The 17,894-nt window shown below is 48.6% G+C and overlaps 4 protein-coding genes across 4 annotated transcripts; 3 read left to right on the forward strand and 1 right to left on the reverse strand.

The window, feature by feature from the left end:
- Positions 1 to 1,775: 1,775 nt before the first annotated feature.
- Positions 1,776 to 2,818, forward strand: LOC124173613 (late histone H1-like). Its single transcript, XM_046553034.1, has one exon. The coding sequence runs from the start codon at positions 1,959 to 1,961 to the stop codon at positions 2,745 to 2,747; it is 789 nt and encodes a 262-aa protein (XP_046408990.1). The 5' UTR covers positions 1,776 to 1,958; the 3' UTR covers positions 2,748 to 2,818.
- Positions 2,819 to 4,228: 1,410 nt separating this feature from the next.
- LOC124173625 (histone H4) lies at positions 4,229 to 4,640 on the forward strand. The gene has a single exon (XM_046553046.1). It carries the CDS (start codon positions 4,251 to 4,253, stop codon positions 4,560 to 4,562), a length of 312 nt encoding a protein of 103 aa, XP_046409002.1. The 5' UTR covers positions 4,229 to 4,250; the 3' UTR covers positions 4,563 to 4,640.
- Positions 4,641 to 5,452: 812 nt separating this feature from the next.
- LOC124173616 (histone H2A) lies at positions 5,453 to 5,933 on the reverse strand. Its single transcript, XM_046553036.1, has one exon. It carries the CDS (start codon positions 5,878 to 5,880, stop codon positions 5,506 to 5,508), a length of 375 nt encoding a protein of 124 aa, XP_046408992.1. The 5' UTR covers positions 5,881 to 5,933; the 3' UTR covers positions 5,453 to 5,505.
- A 6,148-nt stretch (positions 5,934 to 12,081) lies between these two features.
- On the forward strand, positions 12,082 to 12,519 carry LOC124173621 (histone H2B). Its single transcript, XM_046553042.1, has one exon. The coding sequence runs from the start codon at positions 12,108 to 12,110 to the stop codon at positions 12,477 to 12,479; it is 372 nt and encodes a 123-aa protein (XP_046408998.1). The 5' UTR covers positions 12,082 to 12,107; the 3' UTR covers positions 12,480 to 12,519.
- Positions 12,520 to 17,894: the final 5,375 nt, after the last annotated feature.

The following is a 17,894-nucleotide window of genomic DNA, read 5'->3' on the forward strand; positions in this document are numbered from 1 at the left end:
CTGATTCCATGGTTTAAGAAATATATTGTAATCCGTTGCTGACAAAAACAAATTTCCAATGCCATACTCCAAATTATTCATAAAAAGCAATAATTACAGAGGGATTTGGACGGGAGACGTTTTAGAACGTTAACATAAATTGAAACAAACATTATCGTGGACCTTCAGTGCGACGGAATTGAAAATTTCAACAATGTTCCATGCTCTGTGCCCGTCACATTGCAAAGTGTCCGTTTAAACTCAACAAGTGAGCGTGGAAACCACACTTCCGGTCGGATTTTCATGAGGCACGTTTTAAAACGTGCAGAAAAATGACAATTAATTATTTGGAGACAAAGTTCGACAGAATAATAGCTACGTTAATGCCACATACGTGGCTACTGCGACAGCGCACGATGTATTCGTCGTAGGCGTGTGACATTTCGTCATAACATGCAGATTGTCACTTCATGCATTGCAATAGGGATATGTGAAGTTCGAAAGGAATAACTCCGAAGTCGTACTCGCTCTTTTCCTTCGTAATTCCGCAATCAGACAGTGAAATGCATCGGAAATATTGACAAACGAAGTAAGTCAAAGGAAAATTGATTTGCCAAAAGAGGTAATTGTAAGAATGCCGAAACAACAAATACCACGTTTCAGGAAATAGCAAAGTTAGGTTTAAAACTTGGACGTTACCGTAGAGAGTGGAATTAATCCACAGAACAATGTACGAAAAACTAACAAAGGGAAAGTTATCGATCGGCGATGTGAAGAGTACATCTTTTCCCTTGCACGTCCGCATTCACGAATACACGTTCCTGCGGGAAAGACACATCATTTCCAATCCCGAAGTGGCGTGTGGTAATTTAAGTAATACGTGTAACGCGCTACGTCGTCACAATGTTGTAGGGAACGGTAATTCATTTTCACAAAAGTCATTCAAAATCAGCCTTCTCACACACAGAAAATCGCAGTCATCAATTTCCAGAATCGCACGCTAGACCAGAAATATCCTGCGACTCGAGTATGGAAAAGCCAGCCTCACTCGACAATCCCTCCCGTCGAGGCGTAATTTTTTTTTCACCAACCTTTCGCAATCCCTGCCCAGGAATCAAATTCACCACATTCCCCCCCAGAATAGGCACAGAAAGCGCACGGAGTGAAACGAACGGGGCGAACCGAAAACCGTAGGAGCGTCAAACGGAGTCATTCCATTTCCTTCGAATATCACGACTCGCGGCGCAATCGGAATACTCTCGCGACATTCAGCCCCCGCCGGAAAGGGGAAACGATAATCGAGTGCCGCCGTTTGTGGAATAACGGCACGAGAACAAAAATTATGGACATTCGTCCGCTTCTCCCGGGGATCGCGGGTTCGCGGCAGCGCGAACGATCGCAGTCGCACGCGGAAAGAGTGATTTCGGCGTCGCGAAAAGGCGAGATCGAGGGAAACAGTCGCGTTTCGGCGACGCCGAAGTGGCGTCTCGATCGTCGATCGAAATCGCCGCAAACTCGGATCGAAAAGTGCAACAGACGAATGCACAACCGCGGATCGAGTCGTCGCGACACGACGCCGATCCGTCCGACAGGCACATCTTCCGACCATCGTTCTCCGTCCGCGGGGCGCCGTCCAGACCGGCGCCGGCGTGCCGGCACACGCAGGAAGGTTCAGAGAAACGGCGAGGCAGGTCGCCGATCGACCACGCGAACCCGCGACGCCACGGCGACACTTTAATTATCGGGTCGGAAGGTGACATGCCGTATTTCGCTCGGGCGCCGCGGCGCCCGCGACGTTCCGGTCGCCGACGGCGGGCCGCCCGCGCGCGGCCGGGACTGTCGCCTCGCGCGTCGAGATCGGACGCCGACGTCGGAGCCGCCGGCGCCGTCCGAAACGATAAAGTGCGAGACGAAGTCGAGTACAAAGATTCGAAGGAGAACGCCGACGACAAGTTCGACAGCGGCGAACGCGCTCCGAAATGGTACGATATCTCGAAGGTGGGAAACGCGAAAATTTCATCGCTTCATACCTCTCGTCCGAGACCATGGCAGACGCTACCGCAGCAGCCGCAGCAGCGCCCCCGGCGGCCCAGCCGTCCGGCACCGCAGCCGTCAAGCCCCTGCCCGCCGCCTCCGCAGCATCCAAGAAGGCCAGCAAGGGCGCCGCCTCCAAGAAGGCCCGCGCAAAGCCCTCGCATCCACCGACCTCCGAGATGGTCAACAACGCCGTCAAGAGCCTCAAGGAACGCGGCGGCTCCTCCCTCCAGGCCATCAAGAAGTACATCGCCGCCTCCTACAAGGTCGACGCCGAGAAGCTCTCCCCCTTCATCAAGAAGTACCTCAAGTCCGCCGTCACCTCCGGCACACTCGTGCAGACCAAGGGCAAGGGAGCGTCGGGGTCCTTCAAGCTGAGCTCCACCACGCTGAAGGACAAGGCTGCACCCGCTGCAGCCAAGGCGAAGAAGACCGCAGCCAAGAAGACCGCCGCGGCCAAGAAGCCGAAGCCCGCGAAGAAGGAGAAGGCTGCCACCAAGCGGTCCGCGCCCAAGGAGCGCTCCAAGTCCGCGCCTCCTGCGAAGAAGGCAAAGAAAGCAGACAAGCCCAAGAAGAAGCCCGCAGCAGCCAAGCCAGCGGCGAAGGCAGCAAAGTCCCCATCGAAGGCAAAGAAGGCGCCCACCAAGCCCAAGGCGCCCAAGCCCAAGAAGACGCCCACCAAGCCCAAGCCCGCGGCAGCAAAGAAGGCCGCCGCCGCCCCCAAGAAGAAGTGAGCGACCGAACCTCGCAGGTTCACCGAACTTCGATGTACGCGAAGTTCAATTTAGGCCCTCTTAAGGGCCATCAAGTCATACAGATGACTATTTTCCATGCTTAAAACAAAATTCCAAACTCCTTCACCTTACCCAATAAAGTTTCAAACCTTACCCATTGAAGGAAATGAGTAGATGGACAATATTCCTTCTACAAAACCGCTAATTTTACGTCAAATTAATGCACCTTCCATTGAAGGTTGTCAGATAATTTTTTGGCAGTAAAAATTTACCTATGAACCTAAGTTTCGAAAGAGACGTCTGCTGCAGCAGAAAGCCTGATTGCTCAAAAGAATGAAGTATTTGCGTTTCACATATTTGCAACCAAGACGGTCGATTGTTGAAAACAATGAAATCTTGGCGAATGTCATTGTTGCATTAGTATTTTCCGTGACAAAACTGCTGGCGGAAAACAATCGTCGCGCATGGCAACATCTCCTGACGACATTTTTTGAGTTCGAGAGATGCCTACATTGTCGTAACTCGATAAACGATTGAGTGTACTCCTGACTTTGTTATTCTGAAAGAACTTCGAAATTTCCGTTACTTATGAAATTTAAATTGCCATTCTGTAAAGATAACATTTTCCGTCAGGAAACTGCCAGGATGCCAAGCACTCCATCTGCAAAAAAACATCTTTTCATAAGTTATATTCATACCTTCCAGTATTTTTCTATACTATTTTTCATTAGTTAATTATAATTATCATTAATTACAACTTTATTATTTTTTCATTCTCTTTCAGCTTTTCTTTATGAAATATTATTTCATTCTCGTCGATGAAAGCAATGGGAAACAATCGTCTGTATGACGTCTAGTCCTGAAAAGGACTTTTGTTTTTGTGCCGACAAGAAGTCGACAGCGACGACGATCTAAGCGCGCTCTCCGCGGATACGGCGTGCCAGCTGGATGTCCTTTGGCATGATGGTGACGCGCTTGGCGTGGATGGCGCACAGGTTGGTGTCCTCGAAAAGACCCACGAGGTAGGCCTCGGACGCCTCCTGCAAAGCCATGACGGCGGAGCTCTGGAAGCGGAGGTCGGTCTTGAAGTCCTGGGCGATCTCACGGACCAGGCGCTGGAAGGGCAGCTTGCGGATCAGAAGCTCGGTGCTCTTCTGGTATCTCCTGATCTCTCGGAGGGCCACGGTACCTGGGCGATACCTGTGGGGCTTCTTCACTCCACCGGTGGCCGGCGCGCTCTTGCGAGCGGCCTTGGTGGCCAGCTGCTTCCTGGGGGCTTTGCCTCCGGTCGACTTACGGGCTGTCTGCTTGGTACGTGCCATTTTCCTGTCGGGAAAGTAACTGAAGCGGCCGATTTCTCGACCCAATATATTGGCATGAGTGTGTAGACTCTTACATGTGCCGAAATGTGATTGGCTGAGAGTGCGAGACCGTCGAAAGACGTTATAAAATGGAAAGCCGAAAGTCAAGCAAGCACGATTCTCTCACCGAGACAGCAGCAACATGACCGGACGAGGCAAGGGAGGAAAAGGCTTGGGGAAAGGAGGCGCCAAGCGTCATCGCAAGGTTCTTCGCGACAACATCCAGGGCATCACCAAGCCGGCCATTCGCCGTCTGGCCCGCCGCGGAGGTGTCAAGCGTATCTCCGGACTCATCTACGAGGAGACCCGCGGTGTCCTCAAGGTGTTCCTTGAGAACGTGATCCGTGACGCCGTCACCTACACCGAACACGCCAAGAGGAAGACCGTGACCGCCATGGACGTCGTGTACGCCCTCAAGCGCCAGGGACGCACCCTGTACGGATTCGGTGGTTAGATTTCCATCGCGGCAGCAGCCCATTACATCTGGCAGCTGCAGCATCATCGAATAACAAAGGTCCTTTTCAGGACCATAGAACATGCAGGATATTATTTGCCATTGCTTACACTCGTCGCAATCACAGAAATGTGATGTCATCGATAATACATGAGAACTAAGGTACTGGTTGAGTAAAGAAAAAAAAAATTGATGGAATTGTCACATGACAAGTTACTATTATGCTAGTAAACCAAATACTTTCATTCATATTGAAAGTTGATTGAGTAAACTGCTGAGGGACGATCAATTTGTTTCTATTTCTTAATCCAACCCATATTACCGACTTCAACAATAATGGTCACTAAGTGTTCTATTTCCGGTAGTTATTGTTACATTTTACAGCGGCACAAGCCGTTAACAATGTCGTCCATTGATAGTGTTACTTAGCAACGACCAAACGCCTTCGTCGATTTTCAAACAATTCTTCGACCGAATGCGGTGACTATGACACATTGTTATACATCGCCTATCTGTTGCTTAGAAACGCACTGCTGCCAACATATTTTCAAACTGCTACATAGCATTCGGACTTTTTGGATATCCATTCAAATGTTCCTTTTACAAGGCGAAGCTATGGTATTGCAACATGTTTTTCCCCCATCATAATACTAATCCCTTAATTACTATTCATTCATCATCACAGTTTCTCTAACTCTGTTGGTATGCTTTCGTCACACTTGCTATCGTTCTATTATGTTATAATTTTCAAATTTTATAACCACTTGACAACTCGATCCACGACCTCTCCACCAGAGAAACAGAAAGTAATTTCTAGACTTTTTATGTGCACATTCTGGGAAGAGTACCAAATTCTTTGACATAGTCGTAAGACTGACAGACCTAGATGGTTTGCGGTCCTAAAAAGGACCATTTTTTTATTCTCTTCGTAAGAAGAGAACGCTTAAGCCTTCTTCTCGGTCTTCTTGGGCAGAAGCACGGCCTGGATGTTGGGCAAGACACCACCCTGGGCGATGGTGACGCCAGACAGGAGCTTGTTCAACTCCTCGTCGTTGCGGATGGCCAGCTGAAGATGACGGGGAATGATCCTCGTCTTCTTGTTGTCACGGGCAGCGTTGCCTGCCAATTCCAGGACTTCGGCGGCCAGGTACTCCATGACGGCGGCGAGGTACACGGGGGCACCGGCACCAACGCGCTCGGCGTAGTTGCCCTTGCGGAGCAGACGGTGGATACGTCCCACGGGGAACTGAAGTCCGGCCCTGCTGGAACGGGACTTGGACTTTCCCTTGACTTTGCCTCCTTTTCCGCGTCCAGACATGTTGAATCGAGTTGCTTTCGGCGGTACGGTGTAGACCTCTCGACGAAATGTTGATTAGAACCTACCTAACGCATTAATTGATGCGCCGAAGGCGCGATTATAGCTGTACCGGTGAACCCAATTCACCCTAACCAGCCAGGTTACATTAGAACAATTTTTGTGCGCAGTTGTTTGTGTTGTGAGGGTAGTGATTTGTTTGTGTGAGCAGAAACTTAAAACTATTGAGGAGGTAGATATTTACATTGGGATTACTTTAATACAATATTACATAATAACAGGTTATCTTTACCTTGATGATAAGGAGTTTGTTACATTTGCTATGGATGATGAGGGTGGAGTTACTTTACTCTCTTTTTATACATATATAAATATTTTTTTTTTCTTTTGATTTTTTTTTTATAATCTTTTATAATATTTTATTTTTTATTTTTGTATTCCATTTTTTTGTGTTTTTTATCATTTTTTTTATGTTTTCTTTTCTTTATATATATATTTTTTTTTCTTTTCTTTTCATATTATATTGTCATCGTCAATGTTAGATTAGATATGACATTTTATAAACCTTTAATTAGAGTGAATGAATGACTAATTTTCTAGAAGAAAGACATAGGAAAGACTCATAGGCGAGTAATGAATTGAGGCAGTTTGTATGTAGTAGGGATTTTTGGGTTATAATCCCAGATGTATTGGAGAAGTGTATTATGGGTTGCCCCGAGTCTGGACTTGTTTATGGTTGGTCCTGTAGGAGTAGCAGTTGATTCAGGAGGAATTGTTTCTTTTCCACTTTTGAGTGGAGAGAGGAGAGGTGTGTGCTAATGTTACTGAACCACGTGAATAGTTCGTTGTCAGCAGGTTGGGGAATAGCGGATGGATCAAGTGGGGGGAATCCGCGATTGGTGGCGGCGGCGTATGAACGAGGTAGTGAGGGAGGAAGGGGAGTGGCTTGGTTGGTTGAGTTTGCAAGACGACGGGCTGCCATTGCAGCTTTTGCCGCTCGATGTTTTTCGCAGCCTCTGTAGCTGGCGGTGTGATCAGAAGAGCAGAGAGCGCATTTAGCTGGTTCCTTGTCAGTTTTTGTGCATTCTGACGACGCGTGGTCGCCTGCGCATTTCACACATTTGGGGGGAAGGCAGCAGTGGTTCTTGGTGTGACCTATGGCCTGACACCTATGACATTGAACGGGAATAGCTGGTTTTTTGAAGGTATCTATTTTAACGCCGAGACCGACGAGGTGATTGATTGCCATGAATTTAGCTGCGTCTATTGTGTGTTCTGTTATTACATGGACAACCTGTGTTGGGTATTTGGGGACTGAGGTATGGCCTAGGTCTCGCTGCCTTTGAGACGGTCGGGTGGAGAAGATTCTGGAGCATGAGATTACAGGGAATCCTAGATTTTGCAGATCTGTTAGTATTTCATTGTCATCAACTGAGGCAAAAGTACCTCGCAGAGAGAATTCTCTGCGCCTGTTTTCTTGCAGGCAATATGTGCTGTAGGGGATATTTAGGTTGTTCAATGTTGCTTTGGCTGCAATGAAGTCGGCTACGTTAGAGCACTTGATAATTGCAGAAGAGTTCGATGTTGCGTGAGAGATTGGAGGAAATTGGCAATTTTTAATTAATTGGGCATGTAGGGCTGGCCATTTGGAAGTATCTGCTACTTGAATGGGAGGTATTTTCTGTTTTTTATTGACTGCCATCGTTGAGTGAAGCTCATCTTGTGGGGTGGATGCATTGCAATCCATTAGATCGCCTGTTGTGGGGTTGACATTGGTGCTTTTAGCGGCCATTGCGGTGTTTACCGTGTTAGGAGGTGTAAGCATGTGATTGGCAGGTTTAGATTGGCTACCAGAGGGCGTTTTTGTTGACTTTGTGATTTTGGCCCTCTTAAGGGCCTCTGCTGGAACGGCTTGTCCTAGGACCTCGGGAGTGGTATCGTTGGAATTGTCATTGTGTGGGGGTTCAGTTTCAATAACAATCTGGTAATTGGCCCTCTTAAGGGCCTCTACTGGAATGGCTTGTCCTAGGACCTCGGGAGTGGTATCGTTGGAATTGTCATTGTGTGGGGGTTCAGTTTCAATAACAATCTGGTAATTGGTCCCCTTAAGGGCCGTGTCACTTATGGCTTGGTTTGGCACAGTGGTGGGAGTTTTTTGTCTTTGGGGTTTAGGTTCATGGTTGGTGGTCGCTTTTGACTTAGAGTTGGACTTTTTGATCGTCGATTTGTTGTTGACGTCTTTAATTTTGGCGCTGTCGCCATTGACTTGTGCCAGAGGGGCAAATTTGTTTTTGTCAGCAAATATGGGTGTGATTGTGATTTGCTTTCCGCGGTTGCGTGCGGAAGCTGACTGAAAGGTAGAGTCCAGACTCTGACAAGGGGCCTGCGCGGACCTCCTCTGGCTGGCCGGGTTTGCTGGTGGGTTTAGAGTGGTGGGTGTAGGAACAGATGGTGACGCGGCCGGAACTGGGATGGCCGGAGTGGTGGAATTCGGGTTTACTGCTGATACCGAGTTGAAAATGGTCCCCATAAGGTCCTGTCTGACGTCTGCCGGCAGTTTAGCGATCAGTTCCTTTACTGTCCGCAGCAGGGCATTGGTGTCCTCGGCGGCTGATGACGCAGAGCTCGTTGTGGCCGCCATGGACTCCATGGCGGCCTGATGGTAGCGTTGGGGAGGGCAGGGAGGGCTGTTTGGGGTCCCTAATAAGTGGACCCGGCCGCTTTCCCCGGGGGTGCAATGGGCGATTCTAACGGCCCAGAAGCCCGGGTACTAACGGCCAGGAAGACCAAGGGAATTTGTCGCAGGTGAAAAGACGCCACCCGAAGGTGAGAACCGCGACGGCTACGCCCAAATTTAGGTACAGGCGCAGCCAGCCGCAGCCCTTCGGGCGCTCTTTTGGCGACTAGGGAGTAGGCGTTTAGCCGATTGCGTTGTCTTCTTCCCACAGGGGGTTGCGTGAAGTCCGCGGCCGGAGCAGTTGATGGCGCGGCTTCTTCTGGGGTTGCTTCTGCCCAAGGTTTCAGATCGGAAGGCTCAAGCGTGTTGACGTTGATTAGAACCTAACGCATTAATTGATGCGCCGAAGGCGCGATTATAGCTGTACCGGTGAACCCAATTCACCCTAACCAGCCAGGTTACATTAGAACAATTTTTGTGCGCAGTTGTTTGTGTTGTGAGGGTAGTGATTTGTTTGTGTGAGCAGAAACTTAAAACTATTGAGGAGGTAGATATTTACATTGGGATTACTTTAATACAATATTACATAATAACAGGTTATCTTTACCTTGATGATAAGGAGTTTGTTACATTTGCTATGGATGATGAGGGTGGAGTTACTTTACTCTCTTTTTATACATATATAAATATTTTTTTTTTCTTTTGATTTTTTTTTTATAATCTTTTATAATATTTTATTTTTTATTTTTGTATTCCATTTTTTTGTGTTTTTTATCATTTTTTTTTATGTTTTCTTTTCTTTATATATATATATTTTTTTTTCTTTTCTTTTCATATTATATTGTCATCGTCAATGTTAGATTAGATATGACATTTTATAAACCTTTAATTAGAGTGAATGAATGACTAATTTTCTAGAAGAAAGACATAGGAAAGACTCATAGGCGAGTAATGAATTGAGGCAGTTTGTATGTAGTAGGGATTTTTGGGTTATAATCCCAGATGTATTGGAGAAGTGTATTGTGGGTTGCCCCGAGTCTGGACTTGTTTATGGTTGGTCCTGTAGGAGTAGCAGTTGATTCAGGAGGAATTGTTTCTTTTCCACTTTTGAGTGGAGAGAGGAGAGGTGTGTGCTAATGTTACTGAACCACGTGAATAGTTCGTTGTCAGCAGGTTGGGGAATAGCGGATGGATCAAGTGGGGGGAATCCGTGATTGGTGGCGGCGGCGTATGAACGAGGTAGTGAGGGAGGAAGGGGAGTGGCTTGGTTGGTTGAGTTTGCAAGACGACGGGCTGCCATTGCAGCTTTTGCCGCTCGATGTTTTTCGCAGCCTCTGTAGCTGGCGGTGTGATCAGAAGAGCAGAGAGCGCATTTAGCTGGTTCCTTGTCAGTTTTTGTGCATTCTGACGACGCGTGGTCGCCTGCGCATTTCACACATTTGGGGGGAAGGCAGCAGTGGTTCTTGGTGTGACCTATGGCCTGACACCTATGACATTGAACGGGAATAGCTGGTTTTTTGAAGGTATCTATTTTAACGCCGAGACCGACGAGGTGATTGATTGCCATGAATTTAGCTGCGTCTATTGTGTGTTCTGTTATTACATGGACAACCTGTGTTGGGTATTTGGGGACTGAGGTATGGCCTAGGTCTCGCTGCCTTTGAGACGGTCGGGTGGAGAAGATTCTGGAGCATGAGATTACAGGGAATCCTAGATTTTGCAGATCTGTTAGTATTTCATTGTCATCAACTGAGGCAAAAGTACCTCGCAGAGAGAATTCTCTGCGCCTGTTTTCTTGCAGGCAATATGTGCTGTAGGGGATATTTAGGTTGTTCAATGTTGCTTTGGCTGCAATGAAGTCGGCTACGTTAGAGCACTTGATAATTGCAGAAGAGTTCGATGTTGCGTGAGAGATTGGAGGAAATTGGCAATTTTTAATTAATTGGGCATGTAGGGCTGGCCATTTGGAAGTATCTGCTACTTGAATGGGAGGTATTTTCTGTTTTTTATTGACTGCCATCGTTGAGTGAAGCTCATCTTGTGGGGTGGATGCATTGCAATCCATTAGATCGCCTGTTGTGGGGTTGACATTGGTGCTTTTAGCGGCCATTGCGGTGTTTACCGTGTTAGGAGGTGTAAGCATGTGATTGGCAGGTTTAAATTGGCTACCAGAGGGCGTTTTTGTTGACTTTGTGATTTTGGCCCTCTTAAGGGCCTCTGCTGGAACGGCTTGTCCTAGGACCTCGGGAGTGGTATCGTTGGAATTGTCATTGTGTGGGGGTTCAGTTTCAATAACAATCTGGTAATTGGCCCTCTTAAGGGCCTCTACTGGAATGGCTTGTCCTAGGACCTCGGGAGTGGTATCGTTGGAATTGTCATTGTGTGGGGGTTCAGTTTCAATAACAATCTGGTAATTGGTCCCCTTAAGGGCCGTGTCACTTATGGCTTGGTTTGGCACAGTGGTGGGAGTTTTTTGTCTTTGGGGTTTAGGTTCATGGTTGGTGGTCGCTTTTGACTTAGAGTTGGACTTTTTGATCGTCGATTTGTTGTTGACGTCTTTAATTTTGGCGCTGTCGCCATTGACTTGTGCCAGAGGGGCAAATTTGTTTTTGTCAGCAAATATGGGTGTGATTGTGATTTGCTTTCCGCGGTTGCGTGCGGAAGCTGACTGAAAGGTAGAGTCCAGACTCTGACAAGGGGCCTGCGCGGACCTCCTCTGGCTGGCCGGGTTTGCTGGTGGGTTTAGAGTGGTGGGTGTAGGAACAGATGGTGACGCGGCCGGAACTGGGATGGCCGGAGTGGTGGAATTCGGGTTTACTGCTGATACCGAGTTGAAAATGGTCCCCATAAGGTCCTGTCTGACGTCTGCCGGCAGTTTAGCGATCAGTTCCTTTACTGTCCGCAGCAGGGCATTGGTGTCCTCGGCGGCTGATGACGCAGAGCTCGTTGTGGCCGCCATGGACTCCATGGCGGCCTGATGGTAGCGTTGGGGAGGGCAGGGAGGGCTGTTTGGGGTCCCTAATAAGTGGACCCGGCCGCTTTCCCCGGGGGTGCAATGGGCGATTCTAACGGCCCAGAAGCCCGGGTACTAACGGCCAGGAAGACCAAGGGAATTTGTCGCAGGTGAAAAGACGCCACCCGAAGGTGAGAACCGCGACGGCTACGCCCAAATTTAGGTACAGGCGCAGCCAGCCGCAGCCCTTCGGGCGCTCTTTTGGCGACTAGGGAGTAGGCGTTTAGCCGATTGCGTAGTCTTCTTCCCACAGGGGGTTGCGTGAAGTCCGCGGCCGGAGCAGTTGATGGCGCGGCTTCTTCTGGGGTTGCTTCTGCCCAAGGTTTCAGATCGGAAGGCTCAAGCGTGTTGACGTTGTGTTGTTGCTTCGTTCGTTGATTAGAACCGTGTCTGTGTGGCTTATACATTTTATGGCCTGCCGCTGGCCGACTGCTCCGTCTACTCGACCAATCCGGTGTCGGCGAGTCCCGACTTCACGGCATATAATAAAAATCTAGCCAAAAATTTTCATTCTCGCTGCTACGCAACGTTGGTACCAACATGCCACCCAAGACTAGCGGAAAGGCTGCCAAGAAGGCCGGCAAGGCCCAGAAGAACATCTCCAAGGGAGACAAGAAGAAGAAGCGCAGGAGGAAGGAGAGCTACGCAATCTACATCTACAAGGTCTTGAAGCAGGTCCACCCTGACACCGGTATCTCCTCCAAGGCCATGAACATCATGAACTCCTTCGTCAACGACATCTTCGAGAGGATCGCCGCCGAGGCTTCCCGTCTCGCTCATTACAACAAGCGCTCCACCATCACCTCCAGGGAGGTGCAGACCGCCGTCAGGCTCCTGCTCCCCGGTGAACTGGCCAAGCACGCCGTGTCTGAGGGCACCAAGGCTGTGACCAAGTACACCAGCTCCAAGTAAATTACTTGGTAGCGCCCCAACGGCCCTTTTTAGGGCCCTACATCATTCAGTGTGATGTTTCCATTGCTTACTTCAACGACAAAAACGAAGTTCCACTTTAAAATTCACAACGGTAGTCCATATCTCATTTTCAGTGCTCAGAAGGTCCTAATTGTTATGATTACTCCTTGGTTGCCATAGCAACAGATTGTTGATCATTCATCAGTTATTTCATTCCAACAGTCGGTGATTGTTGGCGTCGCATTGTCAAAGCGAAGTGTGACGGTGTCTCCGGGCTCTCTCAAATGTTCAAGTTCAAAAATCGTTTTTCCACGAGCATAACAGATACAATGTTCCCACAAATTAATAATTTATGCAACATTATTTTCTCTTTCCTTATCTTCATGGCAGATGTTTTTCCTTTCCCTCTATCGCGTACATGAATTTCTACTATCGCTATATGTAAAGTCCTCCGTAACGTCTCCACAGTTCCTCGTTGCATGACAATCCGTCCAGTGCGTTCAAATTTTGTCTACTTGCAGCCGCACGAGACGATCGTTAACGTTATTTCCTTGTTATGACAACAAAAGGCACTTTGTAACTCAGAAAACTGGTGGGACTGTTTCTCTTACGTCAAACCGTTTGTCCGTTATTCCATCATTTTCAGTTCACTCCATATTCCACGTTGGCAGCCCATTGTAATCCATCTTCGAAAGCCTCTACTTTGTCACGGGAGGTCCGCGCTTCAGCTGTCTTCCTTTCCGCAACATTTATGAAAACTAACTCTTACAGATCCATTTCCGAAACTGATACTTTTGAAATGGAAATTTTTTATGCGCCGTTGTTGCTCAATTTCATTCCTGTATGACATTTCACTCCAAATTGTTACAAAGTCAGATAGTGAACTATCGAATCTAATCACCGAATGAGTATAACATTCTTCAAAAGCCATACATATCTTCGCCAACGGCCATACCGGACGGACGTGTTTGCGGAGCGCTCTGCTAGCCCGAACGCGAGATAAGACACCCGGCCGGGAGGCCTGCCTCGGCCGCCCGCGCGAGGCGACGATCGCCCGTTCTGGCGATCGTCTTTTGTTTTTTCGTGTGTTTGACGATCGGAAAAAATTTCCGGATCAACCATGTGATTTCTGTTTTTTCTCTCTACCGACCTACGGGCTATAGTTTAGCCACAGTGAAACAGTGTTTGAAGGTTTTTCTTTAGTTTATTCTACGAGTGGTGATTAAGTTACTTTTTTCTTTGTTTTGGTGAGTAGCGGAGTGTGCTCGCCCCTGCCTGCGCGCAGTCTGCGCCGGGCAGGATTATCATCAGCGATCCCCTTCTTCTTTCTCCCCAATTTGTTTCGTGTTCTTCCCCCCCCAATGTGCTTATGTTAGTGTGATGATGGAAGTCAATCGCACTAACACGATCGTCATCACGACGGAGGAAACGGCGAGATTCGCTACACCGCTGGAGGCGCACGTTTTTGTAAAGAAGACGTTGGGCCTCGCGGTGGAGGATGTCGACGGTATTCAGATCGGTTATAACCGAAGGAACATATATTTGAAGTTGAAAAATGAAATTATCCTGAAGAAGGTCTTAGAAATGAAAACGAGAACGCTACCTTTTCCCACCCAGGAGGGAAAAATCATGACGGCCAACATAGACTCCACGGACGACGCCCCTGTCCTCGTAAAAATCATGTGCCTGCCGCTAGAGATGCCCATCGCAGTGGTCACCGACGAGCTCAGGCGTTTTGGTGACATCAAATCATGCTGGGAAGGGGTGTGGAGGGGCAAGGACCTCCTCGGTGGCACCAGAACTGGCACCTTTTTTGTAAAAATGGTTGTTAAAGCAAATATCCCCTCCTACCTCAACTTCAGAGGCCACAGGGCCCTGATACTCTACGAGGGGCAAAAGAAGACGTGTGCCCGGTGCCACGAGGAGGGCCACGTTCGTAAGAACTGTCCGCGAAACGACTTTGGAAGGCGTTTTGCGGATGTGGCAGCCCGTTCCCCCTCTGCACCCGCGGATGATGAAGAGACAACAGCTGACATCGCTCAGCATCTGTCAACGATGGAGGATGAACCGTCGAAGCCTGCCCCCTCAAATCCGAAGAGACCCCCTTCCCCGGCTGACATCATCCCTGACCTCAACCCCGACAGCTCAAAAAAGCAGAAAATAGCCGACGAGGCCTCAAAGGTCTCATACTATACGCCCACAGAATATCCCCCCCTCCCCCAACGAGTGCCGGCCCCTGACCATACAAATCGTCATATCCTCGCGTCTGTTCGGGTCATCGAGTCCTTTGACCAGCAGACCGATGACGAAGGCGACCCAAAGTCTTCCAAAGAAGGGCTGACGGACACCAGCGGTGCGGAACCTGCTACAGAACACGTGGCAGATAACGCAGCGGAATATGAGGGTGAAATAATAGAAGACCTTTTCACCCCAAACGAAGTAATTACCATCAGCACCGTCACTTCCCCCTCCACCTCCCCTACCTCCCTTTCCCTTCACAACTCCCTCTCCGACCTCTCGCATATCAGCGAGAGCGACCCCATCCCATCCCTCACCCTCGACATGGCGGAGAAAGGCGACCGGCAGGCGACGACCTCCCCCACACGCTCGCCGTCCCACGGAGCTGTCCCTCCCAGCGGGAGTCTAAGTGGCAGCGATGCCGAACCGGAGCGGGGTGTGGGAGAAGGCGGAAGCAGCCAAGAGCAGCCGACGGATTCTCGACGCTCACGCCGCCGATCCCATAACGGGTCGTCGAGACGAAAGAGCAAACAAAAGACGGAAGACGTGCCCCCTTATTCAAGTTCGATTCCCACGTGAGTCTTTCTTCCCACTGGCCCGTAATGAAAATTCTTTCCTTAAACATTGCGGGGATTTATAATCCCCTTAAGATAAATTTAATTCTAAATTTCATAAAAACACAAAATATAGACATCGCATGTATTCAAGAGTCATTAGAGGGGATCATTTGGCCTGACCCCCTCTACCGGTCCTTCGCCAATTGCGACGGGCCGGGCCGAGGTACGACTATTTTAATTAAATCCGGGCTTCCGGTAAGAAATATCAGATTCCACCCCTCAGGGAGAATAACCTCCCTAACTGTATTCGACATCCATGTGGTAAACGTCTACGCTCCTGCGCATGTTGAGCGGAGGGTGGACAGAGATTTGTTTTTAAATGAAACACTGTTGCCGTATTTACATGTTTTTACTGGGAAAGCCATTCTCGCGGGGGATTTTAATTGTACTTATCGCGGCGAAGATCGTCAATCTTCCCGCGCTCGTATCGAACCTCCGAGCCGGGCTTTTAAAATTTTAATAGATTCTGTATGTTTAACAGATAGTTTTTTAAATTCCAATTCTGACACTGTGCCATTCACGCGCACGGGCCCAACATCGCGCTCGAGAATTGACTTCATCTTTTTATCCAAAGCCCTTAAATCCTTCCCTCGAACCCCGTATTTATTGCCAGTGTCTCTCTCTGACCACTGTGCCCTTATTCTAGACCTCTCCCTACCCTTACCTTCCCTCACCCCGGTCATTTCCAATGCAACTCCCTTTTGGCGTCTAGATACTCGACTCTTAGGAATGTCTGAGTACATTGAGTTAATCAGGGCGAAGGTAGTTCAGCTGGCTGACTCCTTCGACCCAAACATGGACGCAATTATATGGTGGGAGAGCATCTTCAAGCCCAAGGCTACCCTCTTGCTGAGGAAAATGTCCAGGCAATGGAAAAAACGGAAAGATGCCACAATAAAATTTTATAGGTTGGCTTTGAAAGAGCTCATTACCTTGCCTCGCCGGCCTGATAACTATTACGCCATGGTGCGAGAATTGAAAGGCACTATTCTAACCCATGAAATTGCTCGTTACTCTCCCCGCAGCTGGCAGCGGGAGATAGATAAGGAGGGGTGGGGCCCGCTATCCCTCTCTGAGCTCAAGCGAGTAATAAGAATGAAAAATAAGCACTCCACTGCAAATATCGACCGCCTCATGAGTGAGGCGGAGGGACATTTCAAGGGCACATATGACCGCTACCCTGCTTGGAGTGATGCGCACTGCCCCCCACTCCCCGCCTTACCCACGCTCCCGCCTGATGAGTCCCTCGAGCTCGAGAGCGCGATCCGAGGGGAGGAGGTGGAGCTGGTTCTCCGCTCCCTCCCCAAGGGTAAGTCACCCGGCTCGGACGGGCTTCCCTACGAGTTTTATGCCGCATGCTGGGACATTTTAACTCCGGTGTTGACGCGAATTTTTAATGATTTTTATATTTCTGGCGGCGAGTTGGCTCCAAGTCAGCGGACCGCGGTGATTACCTTATTGCCAAAGAAGGATCGGCCGAAGTCGTGTAACGACCTACGGCCGATCGCCCTATTAAACTGTGATATTAAAATTTTTAGCCGAATTTTAAAAAACAGATTCTCGGCCGTTGCCGATTTGATTTTAGACAAATCCCAGTATGCGGTCTCTAAAGAACGTAGCATCCTGGATGCTTCGGCTTTGCTGAGAGACCTTTTTATCACGCCAAACAGTAATCCTTTTTATTGTGTTTTAGCTATAGATCTCAGCAAAGCCTTTGATTTTATTAGGATCGAGTTCATTTTAACTGTTTTAAAACGAATGGCTTTTCCTGATATTTTTACTAATGTTATTAAATTATTATACACTGACGCCACTGCCTGTCTTCGGGTTGGGGGAGGGTTTTCAGGGCCCTTTTTAGTCAGGAATTCAGTCCGTCAGGGGTGCCCCCTATCTATGGCTCTCTTCGCGGTAGCCATGGACCCTCTAATTAGAGGATTACAGCTGGCGGGGGTTGGCATTGAGCGTTTCGGCTCAAGATATACCGGGATTGTGTACGCCGATGACATTACTCTTTTCATCGACAATCACGAGCAGATGGAGTCTGCTCGTGAGGTAATCGAGGCGTATACGGCGGGGGGAGTGGAAATTAACCACGTTAAAAGTAAGGCGATTGTCTTACAAGGGACACCCCCGTCTAATCCCTGCTGGAAGGTGACGCAGGATCCAGTCAAGATTCTCGGTATATGGTGGGAGAAGCCAATCCCCGCCATGCTCGAGCATAATTGGGATGAGGTCCTTCAGACAATAACTTTTAATATTCGTAAATACACTTGTGTCTCCCTGCCCCTGACGGCTAGGGTTAAATTAATTAATACATTGATTTATCCGAAGATTTGGTACGTGGCGCATACATGGCCATTAACACGAAAGCACCATGCACAACTTGTTACACTTACAAACAGCATGGTGTGGCACAAAATGCCACGAAAAGTGAAACGGCAACAGCTGTATTTGAGTCGCGATAAGGGGGGGCTTGACCTTATTAATGCTGAAATAAAAGCGCGAGTGATCCATTGTAAGATCGCTTTTAAGATTCTGGGAGGGGACTCGCCGGAGAGGA

This window comes from Ischnura elegans, unplaced genomic scaffold (genome assembly GCF_921293095.1).
Source record: "Ischnura elegans unplaced genomic scaffold, ioIscEleg1.1, whole genome shotgun sequence".
In the NCBI taxonomy this organism is placed as follows: domain Eukaryota; kingdom Metazoa; phylum Arthropoda; class Insecta; order Odonata; family Coenagrionidae; genus Ischnura; species Ischnura elegans.